The following is a 24,183-nucleotide window of genomic DNA, read 5'->3' as shown; positions in this document are numbered from 1 at the left end:
TTTTTTTGAAATTTGAATTGTGTCGTTGTTGCAGAGAACTATCGACATATGTACACCAAAGGTTAGTTTTTAGTATAGTTAGCTTCTATAAAAAAATGTATGTTTTATTCAATTGAACTTAATATACGACATATTTAAGGGGTTTCGTTTCAATTCATGTAAGAATATTGGCAACCGTTTTCCAATGCCAGCGGCATGTTTTTAACGCTATAAACCGGTAAAATCTTACTATGCAATAATAACACACTACAACAAAATTGAAGTTTTCAAAAAACCCACTGGCTTTCTCAGCGGTTTCTAAAGCTTTTGGGTCCGCTTAATCCGGAATTTTCGGGTCACACTAGGTTTCCTGTAGAGTTCGTGGTTTGTCCAGAAACCGGCATTTGTGGAAAAAATTCGAATCTTTTTAAAATCTTTAAACCATTGTAGCTAACGCAAAACCCATTTCATTTTTATAGTCGAGTGCACTTGTGCAAAAGGGTGTCAAACATTGTTCAAATAACAGTTGTTGGCAACAGCCTAAAATATTGAGATAGTTATACATAGATATATATAGGTATGTATGTATACCAAAATGCTCAGAATGAAAAGAGAAATCGATTAAGCCGTGGCTGTCGGAAAAATTTAAAAATCGGACAATAACTACGCCCACATCCCATATAACGATAATTTCGAGAAAGACGAAATCTTCAATAAATCAGTAACTAGTAGGGATGCGCGATACCGATACGATATTCAATATATCTAATATCATCATATCGGGTAATTTATATCGATATCAGGTATTGTGATACAATATCGATACTGTTTTTTGTTTCGATATTTTACATATCGGAAACTTTTCTCTACGTTCTTTAGGCTTCTGAACTGTAAATAAAATTGTGTTCGTTCTCGCAAAACAGCTCTTGGCATAGTAACTATGAAGAACGAAAATTCATAAAATTATTATAATTTCTTAAATAAATTTTCAATTGTCAAGAAATAAATGCTCGCAAATTTATTCATTCAAGAAAATCTATAGCAAAGGCAAAATAGTTCTTGCATAAAAATAATATTAGGTAACCAAGATAAACCAGAGATATTAACCATTTCGTTTTCGACATCTCCGATATTTAATATATCGATATTATTTTAGTAAATATCTCGGTATCGGATATTGTGAATTTAGAATATCGCGATACCGATATACCGAATTTTCATTGGCGATAAACATCCCTAGTAAATACTTATGCGAATTTATAAAAATGTATGCAATAAGTTATTAGCAAAAAATACGTTTATAAAAAATTTTTGGAAAACCATATACGTGTATCTCGGTAACCGCTCAATCAATTTGTACCAAACTCGGTATAATTACGGACGTTCCGATACCATCAAAATATCGATACCTACTCAAACGAGTTAACTCAAATCGCTATTTCGATACTACTTATATGAGTGAACCGAATGTATCGATACCTACTTATATCGACAACTTTTCATCCTTTTATATGGAACAAAGCGAAAGTAATTTTCAGGCGTTATCTGTGACATACCTTTTGCGACACCTGAGTGGAAGATCGACCTATGTATCTCGGCAGCCAGTTTGAAAACAACCCATCTCAGAAAACTTTTCAAAAGCATCCTATTTCTGAATTAGATTGAAAAACTTTTCAAGTATCAGAAAACTTTTCAGCTGCCGATTCGAAACGTCCTATGTCAAATATTTTCAATATATTTTCAGTTGAGGTATCGATATGTTTATTTGATCATTAGTCGCATTAGCAGTAATATGGCTACTTAGACAAAAGATTAAACCTCTGTACTCACTAACTTTGTAAGAATATATCCTCACTTTAGATATTTTGGCGGTGCCATTGCTTAAAGCAATTATTTTTCACAAAAACGAAGCAATGATTTTTCCATAGAAAAATATAGCCGACAAGATATGGCCCTTACTCAAATCGATTCGATACAAGTACTTTTATTTCGATACTAAGTAAGTATCGACGATTCGAGTAAAAAAAGTAGTTGGTATTGAAACAAAAGTATCGAGTACATACTCGTATTTACGTATATCGCAACATCCCTAGGTATAATTATTGCACTTGCCATATAAAAGCAAGACCTTAAAAATTTTTTAAATCGGACTGAAAAAACTATATTTAATACGTGCGCCGGTTATTTAACTTTTACTTTTTTACTTGTTGTATTTGCAATCATCCATTCAATGGTTATTCGTAGTGCATTTATTCCTCTGCAAAAAATATGATTTTTGCGATGACATCTTTTGGCTTAGTTTCTTATAATTACTTTATTAAGGAGTCGTGTTTCGTTGAATGTATCGCATTTTTTCCAAAAGTTGACTTCCGGTAAATTTTTAGTTTTACCCTATCTTACTTCAAAACATGTTCAATATATCTGTTGAAACCACAAATTTCGAGGTCCGCCACATTTCCAGTCCATTTTCGGTTTTTGTATTTTGTTTTTTTTTTCTCCTCCTTTAAAGTAATATACAGTGTAAATATCAACTTTTGATTGGTCACTCCTTATATGAATGAGAATTTTATTGATTTGCGACTATAATTTACTAACAACGAATCGAAAATTGCTCTCAGAGTTAGAGAGAAAAACCAAAAAGTACGGGAAAGCATTTCGGATAAAAACGGATAAAACTGTCGACTACACCGTGGACGCTATTTTTTGTTTACATAGTTTTTGTTATCATTTGGCGATTTGCTAAATTACACGCAGATACACATGTTATTTCTTCGCCACGATATTTTTAATAAGCTAAAAAGCAGCAGTTCTTTTGTTGTTCTTTATTCAACTTTCAGTTCCTTTTGACAACATTGAACAGCTGATGGTTTGACACTTTACCAGATTTTACCAGCAATAGGTGCAATCCCGTATTCCTCGGACTCGGACTAGTAAAACTGTCAAAAAATAAAAATTCGCTCAGAGCGAGAGAGTAACATTGAAAAGTACGGGATCGCTTTCTAGTAAAAAATGGTAACTTCTGTCAACTTCAACATAACCTCCAAATTTTGGTTGTAAATTTTTGCTTATTTTGTATGTAAACACACTCAGCTCAAACATGCAAATAACCAAAAATACTGTCAAATTTATTAGAATCCACTTAAACAAGTAATTAAATACTTTTCAACATGAATTAGCAGAGTACACTTTTCTTTTGTTTACAATTTGGTTGCCAAACACTACACCTGATCGTTTGACACATTTACCAGAATTTACCAGCAAAAAATTCTCGGACTAAAACTGGTAACTTCTGACAGAGAGAGAACCGTACTTACTCTCTTGTTTGTCCTCTCAATAGTCAGAGAACCGAGTACGGGATCGATATCCAGTAAAATCTGACTGATTCTGACTATTTCTGACTAGTCCGGACTCGTACGGGATCGCAACTAATAATTATTCGAGTAAAATCTTGCTACTTCTAACAAAGAGAGAGCCGATTTTACTCTCTAGTTTTTCCCCAACTTTGCCAGAGAACCAAGTACGGGAATACTTTCTGGTAAATTCTGGTAACTTATTGCGATTTAGGGAACGCAACTTGTACAGTGAAATCCGCTTAAGTATCCCCCCGCCTAAGTACCTCAATTTTTCCTGCCCCATTTACCATTTTACTTATAATTTTCCCCTTTTAAGTGGTCCTTTGAGATTCCTTAAAATCTTGACATATTTTGAAATTCAGTGGTAAAAAATTCGGTAAAAAATTCTAAAAACTCAACGGTAATTTTTAGCCACTTGAAACTTGCACATTGTTACACTAAAGCTTAATGGGATATAAAACCGCATACTCAAAAAACACTTCTGAGAAAAAATTTTGAAATTTTGAAGATTTTTTTAAAATTTGAAGCTCCGGTTTATATGGTACTTGTTAGGGAATGAACTGCATTTTAATTGATTGAATAATCATAAAAATTAATAAATAAAAGTAAGTGGCAAACAATATCATTTTGAATTTGGTCCTAAATAATATGTCCAACTTAAAGAATTTCATTATTGTAAAAATGACATATCACAGCATTATCTATTTGTTTAAATAAAGTTTTTCTTTATTTGCTGACTATATGTTTAAATAATGCTACGATATTGGTTTTAAACTATGTATACTTCATTAAATGTTCATGTGTTATTCAAGCAAGTATTTACGTATTTATGTAAGTTAACAGGAAGATTTAACTACATCATTATTGTACTTTCAACATGGTTTGGCAGTACTTAAAGACCATAAGAATGGGCACCTTTAATAGCTAAAAACGCATAATCAAGACCGCTGTTTAGCAGACAACCCTCCAGATCTCGATTTATATACTATTAACAAGCTAAGCTCACAAAAAATTTCAATCGATCTGAAGTATGATGGGTTTTTTGGTCATGAGCTCTTGGTCTTGATTGAAATGGTTAGAATTGTTCTTGCGTTTTTCTACTTTTTTACACTCATCTATTGACTATGCAAACTCAAGTTTCCTATCGGTAGACCCTGTATACACATTTGTATATTCGTGTCTAGGTAAATGAGTACACATCTAAAGCAGCACCAAAAGCAGGGGCAACATTAGCTTTGAAATCGTAAAACAATTAAATTCATCAGGATTAGACATCGTTTTCATAATAAAATATATGTACATACATATGTATATGTATTTATCAGGGCGTGCGTTCGGGGCTTAGCTTAGCTGATATCGCGGACATTTTTCGCAATTATAAATGTAAGCATTTTATTAAGTTTTGTATCATAACATTTTCATTCATTAACCATGAAACCGTCCGAGCATTTGTTAGGAACTATTGTGCAATTGCGAAAAAGGTGCTGTCGATAAACAAACAAAAAAAAAAAAATTGCGCCGATCAAAATATTTATTTGCACTTGCTTTTATTAGTACCCCATAGAGACTAGTTAATTATCTTTATTTGCTATATTTTTTTTTTGTTTTTATTCAATTTACAGCTTGCATGGCAACCTGTCGAAAATATGTGCCGCCACGCGCCCTGCAGCTGCCGCAACGGCGCCTGTGGCACAGCAAATAACTTCAACCGATGCTAGACAGTTTCACGATGTCGTCGGTGATGTCCTATGCCCCTCTGGCGTGCGTGGTATTGATCATCTGAGGGATCCCCGTTTAAATAAGGTGCGTACAATGCTATTATCAATTGTTACATACTTATACATATGTATGTATGTATTCTAACTATGCTTATCCAGTCGATCAAATCTTTTTGTTCTTTCAAAGGGATAGGCCGGGCCGTGCGCAATTTTTCACTGCTTTTTTTTTGTATTTAATTGCCAGAGTTTCAAGGCCTTATGATTTAACTTCCCTAGAAGGGGAAAATTTAGTCGAAATTAAAGTGACGCAGTATAAATGGAAACACACCTTGGGGGCTACTCTGTAATGCAATGCGAAAGAGAAATGTGATGCGATAGGCACTTGTCATATCAAATTACTTACTTACGGCGCATTTGCCTTTCGTATCGCATTACAGAGTAGCCGCTCTTATCTATAATCAGCTTCGCACGGCAAATCTATTTATTTGAAAATCACCTTCAAAGGGGATGGTGTTGAAAAAAATCTTTTCGGAAAGCGTTTATTTAAAAACGGCCTACTTTTTGTCGATTAAATTTGTACACAGAAAAAATATCGAGTTTGTTTCAAACAAAAACACATGATTTGGGGCCACGCGCTATTCTGGTTACTTTAAACAAATACATACATATGTATTTATTTGGAATTTTTTTTTTTGAATACGCTTTCGTTTTGCACTTCACCGAAGCCTTCTAATAGTACGGAAAAAGATAACAAAAACAACGAAACTCTTTATTGCGTTCGACGGCAAGAGAACCTAGGATCTCCTGGAACTTACAAATAATAGCAAACATCTTTCCGTACACGGAGCAGTTGGCATCGCAAATATCGCGCTGAAGAAAGCTGTGTCAAAAAATTCGTGCATTATCGCGAGCGTTTTTAATGTGTACCTGCAAGAAGGCGTATTTTCAAACAGATGGATGCTACAAAAATTGGTACTTATACTGAAGAATCCAAATGCTTGTTCTCCCACTTAACATCGCCCATTGTGCATGCTGGATTTATCCGACCAACTGTTTGAGCTTGTCATCAAAACCGGCTGGAAACATACATATGTACTTAGATAGACGGCTGTCAAGCAACCAGTTCGGCTTTAGGAAAAAGCGATCAACCACCGAAGCGATCGAGGTCGTAAAAGCAATGGCCGAGAAGGCGATTGATGGCCAGCGATGGTAAGGTGGTACTAAAGGATACTGCCTAGTGGTCACGTTAGATGTTTAGAATGCGTTCAATAGTGCCAGCTGTAAAAAAAAAAACGCCACGATCTTTACTTGCTGCAAGTGCCTTGCTATCTGCAAGTCATCATCTTTAGCTATATGTCCGATAGTGTGCTAAGACGGCGACATTGAAGCCGCCGACTACGAAGTCTCAGCTCGTGTACCACAAGGATCCGTGCTAGACCCCTTTTGTGGAACATTATGTATGACGGCATTTTGCGGCTCAAAGTACATAAGAGCATTCATTGGTTCTGCGGCCGACATATCAATCGAAACATGTGCTTTTCATATGCCCCCGCTTCAGAAAGCTATTTAACCATGTAGAATATAGCCTTGGCTGTAGCGTCACGCTATAAAATATGGTGGCACTGATGCTGAAGAGCAACTACGCATAGAACGAGGTACAGCACATGGCTTCCGAAGTGATAAAGCAACTCCGTAACAGGTACCAGGCCAGGCGTAGACGCGAACGCCAAAAAAGTGTGTGAACCCGCAAGGTGATGTAGGGGAGTGGGGCGTGCAGATCCGACATGGGCAGGCACCTTCCCGAAATTATACTAACAGTGGGTGGTAACAAGTAGATGCAACTTCTGACGTATGCATCCAACTGTTTTGATTTCAAGAACTAATTCCTTTGACAATTCCTTCTTCTGTACAAAAACTTTGAATCGCTAACATGGAAAAATTTAAAGACTTTGAAAAAACTATTTGACTCTTTTCTTACGGCCAATTTCCAATCAAGCATTAAGCGGCATTTACATAAGTTATTAATGAATTCGTATGTATTTAAAATCTGGTGTGCAAAGCTCGCTGAGAACTGGAAAAGTCTGGCAGAGTGATATAGGGCTATGTTCATATCCTTTAGACGTTCGGCATATATCGAACAAAGTTTTCAGTGTCGAACAAAGTTAATATACATACGTAGTGAACGGCCATTTGGACCCCATAGCTTCAAAGCTATGGACACCCAACTATCCGAATCTTAATCGTTTCGATGACTATGCATAAGACCTTGTTGAATGCGGGACCAATGAATATCAACACAATACCCCTGATTACCTAAGACTAGATACTTTCAGATTTGGAAGTCGGTTAAAAATTGATAACATTTTAATATAAGAAGGATACTTTGCAACTATATCACTCCGATTACTACCTTGTTGTTGTCGGCTTGAGCAACCGCGATTTTTCCACTCTAAACCCTGCTAATAAGGCAGCAATGAAATAATTACAAAATCGTGCAGTTTCACGCAATGGAAAAAATCAGGTAAACATGTCCACAATACACTTCAAATGTAAAGGGAACAATTTTAGACGCTATTTAAAGGGGACGAAAAGGGCGCGTGTGGAGAAGTGCTACCAGACCAATCTATGGGGATGTGAAGCACACGTCCCTTCAATGGACTAGACCGGAGGAATAAAAATATTAGTGCGGCTTAGAAACAACAAAACTTCAGCAACTGACGGGATACCGGTTGAACTCCTCAAAATCGATTGCAAAGAACTGGTATGACCAATCATCTCAGGATAAGGCTTTTTAGCATTGCATTCGAGGTCCTGTTGACGAAAAAATATGTAAAATGGCGAGGTCCTTCTTAAAGACTGTGGCACTGGTAAAGGCATACAGGTACAAAGATTGATGGAAGAACCTACTGTAGAAAGGCCTGCTTCATGTCAACTGTCAGAACTTTATAATGCAGATATGCAATTAAATAATTGTTCTGGCCTCTCTACGAGCGTTTGTAGAATCAAAAAACAAAAAGGATACCGTGATCAATTCTTATCAAAGATATTGTAAAATGCAAAGTTTTGCCGCACTATAAAAAGTCTATAAATAAAACTTAAGTGTTGGTGGACTAGATTAGGCTGGAAGCTTAGATTCTCTGCCCTCTGTGAATAGTCGAAATGAGGGCAGATAAAAGCATCATTATTTGTGATAACTTGCCACCAAACAAAAAATTTGAAAATTTCGGGATAGTCTGCCTATGAAGATCACCATAAGTCATTATAAAAGAGCCCGAAGATGAGGTAATTGTCGAGTTAACAAGATAAACCAAACCCAAGATAGGGAAAAGCTAACATAAATTCCGTTACGTGTTGGGTACTTCTTTAGAGAACATTATTTAGAACCTTTTAAAGTTATACTATTGAAGTCTTTTTGGGGTCCTGCATAGAGAGCGGTACAAAAAGATCATCACGCAGATCGCTATAGTGACAATCTATATATTTTCATTAACTTCTATGCATAGTGATGGTTAACTGGATATCGTTGCTAATAAATAAAACACAATTTATTTGAATAGGGTCTTGCCTTCACACTGGAAGAACGTCAAGTCTTGGGTATACATGGCCTGCAACCTGCCCGTTTCAAGACACAAGAGGAACAGCTGGAGCTGTGTAAAATCGCCGTCAGTCGTTATTCAGAGCCACTGAATAAATATCTGTACCTGGTCGACTTGCAAGACCGTAACGAGCGACTGTTCTATCGTTTCCTGGCGGAGAATATTGAACATCTCATGCCCATTGTTTACACACCGACTGTGGGTTTGGCGTGTCAACGTTTCGGTTTGATTTATCGCCGACCACGTGGTCTTTTCATCTCCTTTAACGATCGTGGCTACGTTTTTGATGTCATCAAAAATTGGTAAGAGAGGAAATAATCAACATACATACATACATATTTGGATATTTGTGTTGTGATTAAATTCATCATCATTGCTTACATACATCTAGGCCAGAATCGGATGTGCGCGCCGTTTGTGTCACCGACGGTGAACGTATTCTAGGTTTGGGAGATTTGGGTGCCAACGGCATGGGTATTTGTGTCGGCAAGCTGGCTCTCTACACCGCTTTAGCTGGCATTAAACCGCACCGTTGCTTGCCAATCTTGATTGACGTTGGAACAAATAACATAGACTTGCTGGAAGATCCATTATACGTAGGCTTGAGACAGAAGCGTGTTGTTGGCAAAGAGTATGATGATTTTTTGGATGAATTCATGCAAGCTATTGTCAAGCGCTATGGCCAGAATACACTAATTCAATTTGAAGACTTCGGCAATCACAATGCATTTAGATTCCTTGATAGATATCGTAACAGTTATTGCACCTTCAACGATGACATCCAGGGTACAGCAGCTGTTGCTATGGGTGGCATATATGCATCTACTCGCGTAACTGGTAAGCCTATATCAGACTATACGTTCCTATTCGCTGGTGCAGGCGAGGCAGCTGTTGGCATCGCAGATCTTGTGGTGAAAGCATTGATTGCAGAAGGTGTACCCCCGGATGTAAGAAATGGGTAAATTGAATAAATTATTATTTCTTATTGTTTTTTTTTTTTAAAGGCTGCCAGAGATAAGATATGGATGGTTGATATTAACGGTCTTCTAACAACAACTCGTAATGAGGGTTCCCTGTCGGCGCATCAGCAAAATTATGCCAAAAATGTTGAACCAATGAAGAATTTACAAGAAATTGTTGAGAAAGTGAAACCAAATGTTGGTTCAATAATATATTTTTAATGAAGTACAATTTTTTATAAATTTTTGTTATTTGGAACTTTTAGGTACTTATTGGTGCATCAGCAGCAGCTGGCATTTTTACGCCAGAAATTTTACGCTTTATGGCTGCACATAACGAGCGCCCAGTCGTGTTCGCGCTTTCCAATCCAACCCATAAGGCTGAATGCACAGCGGACCAGGCCTACAAAAATACTGATGTAAGTGTAAAAGCAGAGAAAAATTTTGATATGCACATTAGGGTGGTCCAAAAATGCGCGTGGAAAAACTAAAGTCGAAATTGGAATACTCTCACCCCTAGGATTGCTTTGTATCAAAAAAATATATCAAAGTTTTTTTTTTAAATTTCAAAATCAGAAAATATTTAGAGGTCTCTCAACGCGCTCAATGTTGTCCATGTATTTTGTATGGGGAAAAACAATATTTCGTACAAATGGTATAGAATTCTTGGAAAGCAATGCTTTTCGATCGCAAAGCTATGATTCACTTCAGGAGACTTCCAGTAATAATACCGATTTGTTTATTTCACTATTTTTTAGTAATAGCGATTTTTTTATCGGTCTCCCCATTGCATTTTTTAGGGGTTTTAGGGAACCTATAAAAATAGTTAATATTAAAAAATGGTTAAATAAGCTATTGGGTATCATTATTGAACATCTCCTGAAGTGAAGCTTTCCGATCAAAAAATATTGATTTTAAAGAATTCTATACCATTTCTACGAAAAATTGTTTTTCCCCCATATAAAATACATGGAAAGCATTGTGCAACGTCTAAATATTTTTTGAATTCAAAATAAAAAAATAGGAGTATAACGTTGTTCGGTATAGAACAATTCTAGGGGATGAGAGCATTAAAAACCGACTTTACTTTTTTTTGACCGCTCTAATGCACATTACAATACACCCTGAAAATTTCGCAAATTTTTCAAAATTTTTGACAAAATGGCTGTTCATGTATTGTGGCGTTCCCACGACGGCACGACAGTCGGTTCTACGTAACCGAATCGACCTAGATTCATGTCTGGCCATGGAATGCCACTTCAGCATCATTCCCCAATAACCATTTGGAGAATTTATATGCTTTTACAACAACAGCAGTGGACAGACTGGCAGACGGAAAGACGAAATGGCTTAGACGGATGTAAAAACAATCAGAGTACTTACTACTTTGTATCTTATTTTTTCACAGGGTCGCGTCGTTTTCTCGTCAGGTTCACCATTCCCACCGGTCGAAATGAATGGCAAGACTTTCTATCCCGGACAGGGCAACAATGCGTATATCTTTCCAGGTATAGCGTTGGGTGTGATTACGACTGGCACTCATCATATATCCGATGATATGTTCCTTATCGCCGCACGGGAATTGGCTAATTTTGTTGAACAAAGTGATTTGGATCGCGGTTCACTGTACCCACCATTGAATGCTGTGCGTGAGGTGTCGATGCGCATTGCCGAGGGTGTAACCAAGTGTGCTTATGACAAAGGTATGACCCTCAATACGTATTTGAATAACAGTCTTTTGCTAAAAAAGTATTTATCGCATTAGGCTTAGCCTCCACTTACCCGGAACCAGAGGATAAGCGCAAGTGGCTGTTGGATCAGCTATACAACTATAACTATGAGTCCTCGATGCCGGTGACGTGGCCTTGGCCCAGAATGCCATATGTGAAAACTCGCCCATTGGAACCAACAATTCTCTTCAGTGACTCAAGTGATTAAATTATTTATTATATTTTATTTAATTTACTTACGTTGATAATAACTTGCCTTATGCATACATGCGTATGTATTTATTTGAAATAATAACTTATTTTTGATTGATAATTGTGTTAATCTTGGTTATGAATTGGTGATAAGTTTTCTTAAATATGCAAAACTTTTGTTATATAACTGCTTGCGTAGCTAAAGTTTTTCGCGTCTATCACCTAATTGATGTATGTAGAAATGTGTAGTATTTGAAACGGTAGCATAAATTCTCTTTATAGCTGTATTTAGTATTTTATAAAGTATAATTTTTATTGTTTGCATGCTTCTTTGGTATTTCACATAAAAGTATTATTTATTGAATTATTTGTATAACTTTTAACTATTAACCACGCATACGGGCATATCATATACTTGTATACAAAGCAAAAGTATAATTTTTTATAACTTCTCCGTGCACTTTTGTGTTGAAATGCTTGCCACCGAAACCAAATGGTTAATTAAACTAAAATGTAATTTTTGTTGCTCAAAGACTATTTTCTTATTTAGTTATTTAAATACTTTTCCTACCAAATATTTATATGTTCGTATTTCGCTACAGCTTCTAGTCAACAAATGTATTGCTATTGAGTTCCTTGTATAATTATATGGTGTTTCTTTTATTGCTGAAATAATCATTAAGGGCCGGTTACTCAATGTCTGGTTAACACTAATCTGCGGTTAAACATCATTATCGACAAACCGGCCCTAACTTTTCTTTAGTTATTTAAAATGTTGACCATAAAAACTACTATAAAATTTATTTTAGACATACTCGAATTTTTCCAATTCTCCATTATATATTTTTATGATGGTATTTGGGTTGTTTTAATCAACGTAGATTCGAACACTTATTTGCGCATATATTTTTGTTCCAAGTGCCTATCTTAGTAATATGTACAAGTTAAATAAATATTTCCCATTGCTTCGTTCAAGCCAAATCAAGAGGATATTTTATGTGTATGTAACAGCTATTTACAGTTGAGAGAGGTGTCGCTGTCGTAGTCCATGTATTTACTTATGTACCGTTGGTGCAATAGTGTCCTAATACAAGAAATTAAAAACTCGAGAAAAACGGCTTTAAAGTATACAGTTTACATACGCTCCCATGGTAAAAATGAAGTCACATTTTCTTGTTAGTGTTCGTTTGCTTCTTCTAATAAGAAATGGGTCATCGATATAGCCATGCCATTTTTGCAGAATCATTCATACTTAAATATTTTTATTTTTTTGATTATGACACTCTTGCAGCAAAGGTAAGATATGTAATTCTTCTGTATATGACTTTTCTTCTGAGATTTTAAGGTTTTAGACCTATTTTTTGTTTAATAAGAGCACAGAAATTCTCGAACTATTTAAAAATAAAATGATGGTCAACTCTTAGAAATTTCATCGACTTACATGGATCATTCGACTTCTGCTTACAGTACAGTTGATTATTGAATAATGTTTCATTGAAATTAAAAGTAAAATTATATTCTGGTCAATAAAACTATTTGCAAGTGGTAAATAAATTACTTTAAATTTAGCTTACCATCAGCTTTTGATGTTTTGGGCATATTTTTTGTTTAAGGAGGGCGTAGAAATTTCCAGTTTATTTAAAAATAAAATGATGAACGACAGCGCTTAAAAATTTTAACTCCGTTGCCAGTCTACGGTAAATATATTATTTTAAACTTGTCCATCAATTTGTTAAAGTAGAATAACCTCTGTTTTTGGTTCGCGTATATGTATGTATAGCTTTAGATACTATTTTAAAACACTAGGGGTGTTCACGATCTGGCGCATACTGGCTAGCATGGTGCATAGATAGCATAAATAGCCTGATTGGCTAATTTTGTTGTTGTTTGAATACATGAAACAACAACAAGCATGCTATTTATGCTATCTATGCACCATGATAGACAGTATGCACCGGATCGTGAATAAACCTACTATAAGTTTATTTATGTATGAACTTTGACATAATACTATTCGAATACAAAATTTAATACGCAGCAAACATTACTTAAAAAACCAATAATTTTTATTCTGGCCAATAGCAGTTAAGAGAAATCGTGATAGTGAAAAAAAGTAGTATGCTGAAATTGGAGCAAGAAATCAAGTTGGCAAATTTGAATGGTATGAATGTGTAATAATTCCGTAAACATTATTTTCTGACGTAAATGGATGCTGTTAATATGCTCAAATGTGAGTTGCATTACTAATTTGAACGAAGATAATTTATTTTAAGCTTCATAGGCTCGACAGGCGACACATACATTTATTAAATGGGCAAAGAAGAAAAAACTTACACATCGAATACAATATTTTATTGACTTACAACACACTGAGCTATGTGAACATTAAAATATTTGAATATGCGTATGCTATATGCACAAGCTCGCTTAAATACGCATCTTTCTAACACTTATATGAATACTAACAAAATAAGCATGCAATCAATTACTTAAATATAACTTTCCAAACGCAAGAATTGGTTTCTGTCCCTTAACAAAATTAGCTATGTACATATTAACGCTACATTCATTTTTTTCTTCACACTATTGTAAAAAATATTCATTTTTTTTATTTTGTTTTCTTTTCTTTCATTCATTCAGAGTAAGCTGGAGATACCTGGAAAAATTAAAAGCTTTTCACCCAATCCGGTTGACCAAGAAAAGAAAATGCGTTAACATTAAAGAAATCGTTAAATTGTTATATGGCTGCCGTACTCCAACTATAAAAATTTCACATTAGGATGTTACTCACAATCGTGTACATGTATAGTATTGCATCTTTAGTCAAACACACACCACCTAAATATCCTCATTTGACCCGTTAACAACGTAGAGGCCAAAAACACATAAACTTTAACCCGAAGCAGAAGTATGTAAATGCCGCCAGCTAAAATCGTACGAAATATGTATTACTACATTTGTAGTTACATACCTACAAATATATCCTTATGTTGATATGTGTGATTACAATTGTATTGTATTGTATTGTATTGCTACAAACATAAATCATTGTTTAGTTTAATTTATAATAACACAGCTTTACTACCTTGTAATGCAGATTTAGTTTAACTTAATTTAATAAACAACAAATAAAAACGCAAGTTTAAATATTTATCATGTCAATATCAAAGACAAGTTCACGAAAATTAATTGAACAAATAAAATAAAATTCAATTTAAAAATAATGTTTTATTTACATACATGAATATGGTTAGTTTACAAAAATATATTACAAACTTTCAAATATTTCGCGTATATAATATGAAGATCGCCCACCGAAATCCTAATGGTTAGCTTAAGCCAATTTTTTCGTTATTGTTATTGTGGCATAATAATATTTATTTGAACAAGTTGAAAAAGCAGCAAAGGTCAAGCGCTAGAAGTTATAGCTGCTACACCACCACATCTCTTCATCACACTTCTTTTCTAGACTTCAGCGGGGAACGAACCCGCATCATCGATGTGCAAAGTCAGCAACACTTACCACTGAGGCGCAAACCGTTAGCTTTGAGAAGTGAAGTTGGCAACATAAATAAAATAATGAAACTATTATTTTTGTTTTTCATACACACATACCTATTGCCATTGTTGCAGTTATTTTTATACTGGTTCATTGACGTTAACGCTACGCAATAGAGCACGCAATGCTCAAAGCCTTCGTTTATGTTTGTCCGTAAATTATGTATTTATGAGGCTTTGGTTAAGGCTGGTTTAATCCGTGCCGTTACTGATAATTCTTATTGTGGACCAAAATCTGACAGGAAGCGCATTTAAAAACGTTTTTGGGGTAAATAAATCGATACGCTGTTTTTAGTTTTCACTTGTTTGACATAATCGAGACACGATTTAAGGCTGCTACATTTGCACGAGTTTGTGTCTTGAGTCTTTCGTAACATTCAGCATACGCCGAAATTAGAGAAGTGTTTTGTCTACCTATTATCTGAATGAAATGCATATGTAAGTTTATCATTTAATAATCATGCTAATCATACGCCAACTAAATTGTAAAGATAGACACTACGCTCTTTAGTTAGGGGAACTTTTATAGGTAGCGAAAAATTTAAAGTACTTAAACTTATCAATTTATCTAAAATCTCTCTTTTGACTTAAATTGAATTAAGTAAAACATAGTCGTAGAAATTGTCCCATATTGTTCAAAAACCAACAAATCTTTAAGTAATAGGTAATCTTTAATATAGAATGAAATATCTAAACTCGATCAACACCAGGAAAGTCAGCGCGGCTCGTTTTCGTTCGTTAGAGATGGCCAAAAGGTGTTTGCTTAGCAGTTTACAATCAGCCTCATTGGGAGAGTCGTGCCGAATGCAAGTCGTTTTTCGAGAGTCGAATCGTATCGAAAATTTAGCGTCATTGCCTAAAATTTCCACTCGACTAGTGCATTAAAACGGAAGAACTTGGCAGCACTGCATAGTTTTCGACAATTTTCGTCGTTTACTTATTTCAGCACGACAGTAGGCAATGCTAATGTTGTCGAGTCGTACAATTCAGCCTAATTTACGACTTACGCAATGAGGCTGAATAAAGAAGAGCTTTTTTCCTACGCAATGACCTATGACCTTATTCGTGTGGGCCTTTAAAGATGAAATGATGAACTGTATGGGTTCTATAATGATATGGACACAGTCGAACTGTGGTACGCGTAGACGGTCATGCTACTCAGAAAACATATTAAGATTCGGAAACCATAAACAGCTGTTTTGTAAGAAAATAGTAGGCCCTGGCAGACGTTGTCCTGTTAATATGTATATCGTTTTTTTTTTTGTAGATCGCCTTTATCTCGTTTCGCTGTTGTAAGACATTTTACGTTGGCGATCAAATTTCTGTTGAGCGCGCTTTATCCTGAAAATACAATTGAATACGCACAGGATGGAAGATTTAGGTACATACTTCTAAATGTAGTCGCGAATAACGTTGTAAGTGGCAAGTTTTTATACCGTTTTTTTGCAAATTTTCGTGTCAGAGATCGGCGTCTTCGGTGATTAGATTGATGATTTTTGAAAAGAATATATATCTCGACTATACCGGCAATGCCTATCGAGTCCAGATTTGTATTCATTTAGTTTTAGATAGGAAATAAAAAAAGTTCTATGAAAAACAAAAAATGATCTGGGCCACCTATCGGGTCCAAAAATATCCTATCTCTCCAGCGGTAGAAATTTCATTAAAATCATTTTGTGTTTGAGAAATTACGACGAAAAATCGTTTAAAAATAAATTATGTATATATATTTCGACAATTAAGTATGTACATACAAGTATATTTTGTATGTACATAACCCTTAAAGAACGATCTACTCGGTATAAAAAAGGTATTAGAATTAATAAAAAGGTAGAGTACTGTGATTAATTAATTAATTGAAGAAGCCGATTAATAGAAACGTGATTAGTTGATTAATCAAAATGATTAACTTCTCGAATAATTGTCCGTTTTTGTGTGTATGTATTTATATGTATGTTCATGTACGGTGAATGTTTCAACACATTAGGGTGGTGCAATATATTTAGGCTGGAGGCCAAATCAATTATATTGGCCGAAAGTTACACTTTACATAAATGTGGATAGTTACTAATACGTGCGGGTTTGACATTTTATTTTCATTGATAAGAAAATTATTTTATTTTAATATTAAACGAATTTCATTGAAAGCAAACTCAAAAGAAATGAACAAAGTTATTCAGATTTCATAATTAATTTAATTATTGATCATATATTTTTTTTTATTAAACAGTAATTACTCAGGATCTGATTAGACTAATAAATTAAAGATTAATAAATTTTTTAAATCAATCTGGATTATCATAATTTAAAAAAATATTTAATCTATTAATCGCACATCCCTATAAAAACATTTTAGGGAAAATACGAATATTTTCACAGGTCACATCAAGTTAACGAAAAAACACTGTGTGTAGTGAAATGAATTTGCTGATAGAAAAATACACAAAATCAAGCAGAAGAGAAGAGAGCAAAACAAATGCAATGGCAGCAGGAAAAATAGTCTCGTTGGATTAAAGAACTGCCTTGGTCTTTAAAATGACCTTAAAAAATACTTATACGGGTTTTTCTTTTTTTTTTATCTCAAACCAGCAAACAGTTAACGGTCACGAAAACCGAAAAACGCACTTAATTATTTTTAATTAATTGTAAGCTGTTTTTTTTTTGTAATATTATAATGTTTTTTTTTTTGTTTCTTACGACCATGAAAATGGATTTCATGATACAAGAATAGTACAAATACATACTTATGTATGTTTTTAAAATTTTTACAAATTTCAGTTCGTACCTACTGATTTTAGTCAAAACAAAGAAGAAATGAAAACCTTCTACTTTTAAAGGTAATTTTATGAGTCAAGATAATTTTTTATCCAACGAGACTAATTTTTTTAAATTCTTAATCTCAAAAGCTTTATCTTGCTATCCCTTCTCATTCCAGAGATATTTGATTTCGTCCCTTCTTTTCCAAAATAGAACACTGTGCGGCGCATGTAGCGCAAAAGCGTGTACCTCTTTTGTATATTTAGGCTAAAATATCTCAAAAACGTAAGGTGATGGAGCAAATCTGACGCCGGACTTGAATTCAGCGGGCGAAAATCTAATAGGAAAGTGCAGGCTGGTCTCAGATCTTCAGTTTCGTCAAAATAATATAAAATAAAAAGGGACGCTATATGTATAACTTGACAGATTAGCTGCCAATCAAGCTAACCGCTTCTCGCGACGTGTGTGTAATTTGTATGTGGCTACTCCAATTAGAAATTATTGAAGTAGAAATTTCTCATACTAATTGATCGTAAATAACTATTCCCGGAAAGGGTGTTTGCTAAGTTTTTTTACAACATGCATTCTTAGAATGATCTTTTGACCATTTCAATAAAAAACGTCATCTTGCGATTGAATCAGATATTTCAGTGTTATTAATTGTTTAACAGACATTTAACAAGAATATTTTAGAGTGAATTATTCACAGAAACATATGTATGTATGTACATACATACATCCAACCTATCGCATCTTTTATCGGGTATTCACCGAAACATTTCGTTTGTGGTTGAAACCGCATTAAGTGCTAAAATTGCAATATTATGAAATTCTTTGCTTTCGCTAAAACAGAATGCAACCGACGATCCAAATACACATGCTTAATAAAAGCCGGTTGTATTATTCATACAGACATACATACATAGTTAGTTACTCGCACGTATGTACATATTTTAAGCTGTTAACGATTGATGTCAACGCATTAGCTTAATAATATAAACAGAATGCCGGCACGGCACCAATTAAGAACCGCATGATTTTTTTTTTTATCAATTTAAGCAAATAACGCAATAACTTGAAATGAAAAAAGATGAAATATTTTTCTTATAATACGCATAAGGTGCGTTTTGTAACTACAGCACAGCAATTGAGTCGCCTTAAACCCTCATTAGTACATCATCAACCCAAACTTACAATAAACTACAACTTTTGGCCATAGTTATTTTTCTAGTCACACTTTGGCTAAATTGAGTCCGTTAGGATTGATCAATTGGTTCCGAAATAAATATAATTGTACGCATGGGCGTACGCAGGTACGGGCGGGGGCGGGGCCCAAGCCAAAGTGTCATTATAAGTTTCCTTGTTACTCGATAATTTTATATACTGTGAACGTCCTTTTCAGCTTACATTTGTTCCTGTACAAAAAAATGAATTCTAACAGAAAATTTATTATAATTTTTACTCAAAAAAATGCTAAAACAGTTATTATCTTTTAATATATTCTACTTAGTTTGCACTTATAGTATAGGCTCATGTAATTTTTTTTATAACTTTATTAAAGTTTAACATTTAAGGACAATTTTACAGAACGACTGTAGCTGAGTGTGTAGGGATGCTTGCTGTTATTCGCTAACTCCCAGAAGGTCCGGGTTTAAATCCCGTCTAAGATAACGTTAAGCTGCCATAAGCACGTTCTTTATCGCATAATTAGTGATCCTAACCCGATTATATTGAAGAGATAGCGAGTAAAGAATACTCGAATAGTACGTTCTGTTAATCACTCCGTAAATAATTTGTTTTTTTCGTTCATTGATCGGAAGATATCCAATCGGCTTTATAGATGTTTCGATGCTGGCATCTGGTATTACTAACCACTGTTCTTCGTGCCGCTAAATCAAATATGTAGATCAGTCTTCTTCAACGTATTTCATCCAGCAGTTGGTAAAAGACACCTTCCTTATAGTGGGGCCGGACATTCCAGGCGCATATCCGTAAATCGTAGTGCTTTTGCATCTTGCTATGATCGTGAGCTTTTGGCGAGACAATTTTCCGAGGGCTCTTTAATCTTTTCCTAATAATAATAATAATAGGTTGCTACCTACACAATATGTTAGTCTTTGGGCGATCTTCTCCTCCGATTTGTGGCGTGCGCCTTAATATTGCCACATAAAGGGGAGGGACCTATAGTTTTACACCGACTCCGAACGGCGATTCAATTTTTTTGAGAAGCTGTTTTTTATAGCAGAGATATACCCAGGTTTGCCATTGCCTGCCGAGTGACGTTATTCACTTAATCGCTCGGTCAAATATATTTCATATTTCAATTTAAGTTAAAAAGTGTGATCGAAAAAAAACTGAATTGGCCCTATTCACTGTATCATCGACACTTCCCAGTGATTTAGGGCTTTTTTCTATATTTAGGTAGCAATTTAAACGTACTCGCACACAGCCTAAGGGCGCGTATTTTTTTCTACAAAACTAATGTAAAAAAAACTAACTTGGAGAGTAACTCAATTTGGTAAGTAAATTATTATTTACAATAATTATTGTATGGGAACATGAGTGCACAAAAAAAAAAAACACAATTTACTACAATTAAAAACGTCAATGGTTTTGCTTGGGAAAACCCATAACGATTTATAAACATGAATGGCCAACTTCTTTGTTATCTAAAACGTGTTACCATACATACATTGAGCACATCGGTGTGTTTGCGGACAAGCCTTCCGAGAGAGAACGCAGGTAGGTAACATGGTAACATTGACAAATGCCGGTAAATCCCCTTTAAAACCACGGGGCTTGCTTTAAGTTATATGCATTATTTAACTAACTACGTGCATATGTGTCGTCGTACATACATATGTATGTATATTCACATTTGTGCTGAAACAAAAGTAAATATCTGCATACATACTCAATTATGTACACAAGTGCATACATGAGACTCTGATTATAAATGAGTGGAATGCAGAAACAGGTTGCACAATAATGCATGACTTCCTTTCAGCACAGTGTTGAAAAGTTTCTAAAAAAAATTTAAAAAAGCCGAATCAGTAAGTGCATATGTAGGTAAGTTCAGTACAATCAACAATAACTTGCTAAATCTTCAATATTACCATGTTTTCTTTCTGTTTTTGAATATGTACATTGCTGGTAGTTGTCATAGTTAAAAAAAAGAATTACTATCGTTTTGTTCTCGATATCGTTTTTGGTATTCAACCTTTTTTACTACAACTAAATCTTACCTTAACGCACAGTGGTCGGAGAAAGCATATTTTACGCGGAAAACTAGAAAAGCTGTTATGATGATATGATATGATATAATACAACTGCGGGATCGTAGTATTTTTGTAATGCTAAATCCAATCAATTTATCTAAAATTAGGAAAATGATTTTGAAAATACCACTGATTACGTTTTTTAACATGCTGATCACGAATTTCATGTCAAATTAAAACCTTGACAGTTGGCAGCTGTCAAATGGACTGTAAATTTTTCCAAAAGTAATAGGCTGTAAAACTATCGATGGTACTATCAATACTGTCGAATGGTTCTATTTTTTTGCACTATCGAATGGTCGTTGGCCACTATCGATAGTCTTTGTTTGCAGTAGTTAGTATGCATTTCTTTATTTTTCAAAATGGGAATTTGGCAATATTGATTTGCTTACACATCACTATTTTTTTACCTGCTACCGGGTTTTACACGGTTCAAGTATTGAATTCAATTCTGCTTGGTAGTGGAAGAGAGGGGTTGAGAAGAAACGGGAAGAGTACATATGCGTCTGTACCGCCAAGTGGTTTCAAGTTTCTTGCTTTGCTTTTGCCATTTTCGTTGTTTCCCATTTAAAGAAGCGAAAACTGGAATTCAACAAAATTTAAGCGTGTAAAAGCAAATAGAAACGGCAAAAGAGAGTGAACCAGAATTGCTTTAAAGTACTTGAATCATGTAAATCGGGTGTAATTTGAAAGAACTAGTTTAAACTTCTTTTTGGAACCATACTGTGGTGTTAGTGATTCTGCGTCGATGGAAGAAACTATTGATATATTGAATGGATAAATACCGTGTTTAGGTTTACAAACGATTTGTTTTTCTACGATTGGGAATTTTTGGTTTTTATATTATAGGTTTAAAATATTTAAAAAATCGAAGAGAAAGGAAAAGTTGATGAAAATTCCTATACAACAATTAGCTAATTCTTCATAAATAAAACTAAACAGTTTCTTTTCCTAGATCCTTAAAGGGGCCTTTGGTTAAATTTTTTGGTAAAGGAATGATGATCCTACTCGGCCCTACAAATTACTTATACCTTTTTGAAGAAAATATTTCTTGAAAAGTAAGCAGTGTTATTAAGGTGTTGATAATTTAGCAACCAAGATTAATTATGTAATATTTCATATGAAATCATTATTTTCCATGTTTAAGAAGTACGACCAAACCAGCAATTACTGTTATTATTGAAAGTTTCCATACAAAAAATTGTTAATAAAGTTATCAACTCATAACTGTTAGAACGTGCTACGATAGAATCCATTGAATTCAACGGATTCAACGGCTTTTTCAGCAGATATTTTTGAAAGTAATAATCAGTTTTGAGTTCGTTAGACATTTCTGAATAAGATAAGCTTTATTTCGGTTAATTTATAATAGTTTTCAAATATATTTTTTTCGCGTAAAAAATGGTTCCTTCGACCACTGTGTAACGTACCAAAGATGGCTTATCTAAAAAAAAAAATATTTGACAGATGTTTTAGTTTCTTAGTACCTTCTCTAGTACATTCATACATAGGTACTTAAGTATTCTAAGCATTGAAATTAATTTTTGGGATAGCATTAAAGTCCGATGTATTAAAATCTTGACTTTTTCTATACTTGGTACCTGCAAAAAAAAATTACTGTTTGGTCGGCCGACTGATTTTTCGAGAACGACAATGCAGCCTGAAATTGAAAAGTTTGTCCTGGACTAAATGCATTTTCAATCAAATTTTATTCCGTCTTGACATACATTTTTTATTTTGAATTTAAAGACTTTACATCGGTGACATGAAGATTTCGCATGAGAAGGCACCTAGTAAAATTTTCCGAAAAATAATTCTCTAAAACATTTTAATCCTATTACGACTATAGAAATTTTCTGTTTGAGAGGTTTCTTGAAGTAAAGGTCGAAAGGACAGTTAATGCAATGGCAAGAAATTTTACATCTATTCGATTACCTCCAATGACATGCACATGTTAAAATAATGCATTCTGTAAACGAAACGGTAAGCGGTTACTCTTGAAAAGTGGTTCCCCAATCTGGGATAACCGCTTACCTTTTCGTTTACAGAATGCATTATTTTAACATGTGCATATCATTGGAGGTATTCGAATAAATGTAGAATTTCTTGCCTGGTAATGCAATGGATAAGCGAAAATTGTCATGAGGTGACTTGTATTCCGTTACTCTATTGATACAAAAATAAGTGCTTCCCAAAAAATGTAAAGTTTTTGCTGGGAACTTTTCCAAATCCATCAACTGTTTTATTACTGCATATGTATACTTTCAGAAAAAATTAGCAAAGTCGCACAGTGGAACAGTTTAACATGTGTATATGTATTAGAGCTCTAGTGTCGACTCAGAAGTTGTATTATCAGTACTTGTTGCTGCTTGTAGTATCTACTAAGAGACTAATAATTGAAAATTATAGCTTAAGCCGAACCGGTAGATTAAATATTTGGAATATATAGGATTTATTGAATTTTTTTATTAAAGACTAAAATAAGTAAAAGGTGTGCTAGTCACACATGTAGTATAGTTATGACGAAATTAAACCAAGAAAATATTTATGTACTTACTTGAGTCAGACAAATTATAAAAAATGTATAATAAAAATATTTTCAATTATTACCTCGTACTACTGATCAGAACCGCTTAGGTAAACCGTCGCCGTACAGTGGTTCAAAACTGGAATTAATTGTTGAAAATAGTCTAGAGCCGTGATCTTCAATCGATTTGTATAATAAATTTTAGAAGTGACCTGTTGGGCCAGATCTTTTAATTGTTATTTGTTTATGTTAAATTCTTTAGATCAAAGTAATATTTAAGAATAAATCGATGATTATCGTTCAAAATGTGTGTCGATAACAGCTAAAGAGGAGAGATCATTTCTTTTTTTTTAATTCATTAATACACCATTTACCAACACTACCTGCAAATCAACACAAATGCTGGCAATAACAAACAATACGCCAGCCAACGTTAGTGAGAACGAACAACTCAAGATGCGAACCCAAAGCAAAAATGCATTAAGCCGACTAACTATAAAACATCAATGTTAGCCGTGGCGATTCTCAAATGCACA

The 24,183-nt window shown here is 34.4% G+C and overlaps 1 protein-coding gene across 1 annotated transcript in view; it reads left to right on the top strand.

The window, feature by feature from the left end:
• LOC118737499 (NADP-dependent malic enzyme) overlaps nucleotides 1-14,705 on the top strand; it is a 44,941-nt gene extending 30,236 nt beyond the window's left edge. Inside the window, exons 2-9 of the mRNA XM_036468049.1 lie at nucleotides 4,955-5,135; nucleotides 8,608-8,948; nucleotides 9,038-9,593; nucleotides 9,651-9,803; nucleotides 9,872-10,024; nucleotides 11,014-11,308; nucleotides 11,371-11,535; nucleotides 14,168-14,705. Of these exons, the coding sequence (XP_036323942.1) occupies nucleotides 4,955-5,135; nucleotides 8,608-8,948; nucleotides 9,038-9,593; nucleotides 9,651-9,803; nucleotides 9,872-10,024; nucleotides 11,014-11,308; nucleotides 11,371-11,535; nucleotides 14,168-14,172 (1,849 nt within the window). The 3' untranslated portion in view covers nucleotides 14,173-14,705. The remainder of the gene's footprint in view (nucleotides 1-4,954; nucleotides 5,136-8,607; nucleotides 8,949-9,037; nucleotides 9,594-9,650; nucleotides 9,804-9,871; nucleotides 10,025-11,013; nucleotides 11,309-11,370; nucleotides 11,536-14,167) is intronic.
• The last annotated feature ends 9,478 nt before the right edge of the window (nucleotides 14,706-24,183 follow it).

This window comes from Rhagoletis pomonella, unplaced genomic scaffold (assembly GCF_013731165.1).
Source record: "Rhagoletis pomonella isolate Grant_MI unplaced genomic scaffold, Rhpom_1.0 Rhpom_scaffold_00004, whole genome shotgun sequence".
Classification (NCBI taxonomy): domain Eukaryota; kingdom Metazoa; phylum Arthropoda; class Insecta; order Diptera; family Tephritidae; genus Rhagoletis; species Rhagoletis pomonella.
This window is presented reverse-complemented; position numbering and strand designations above follow the sequence as displayed.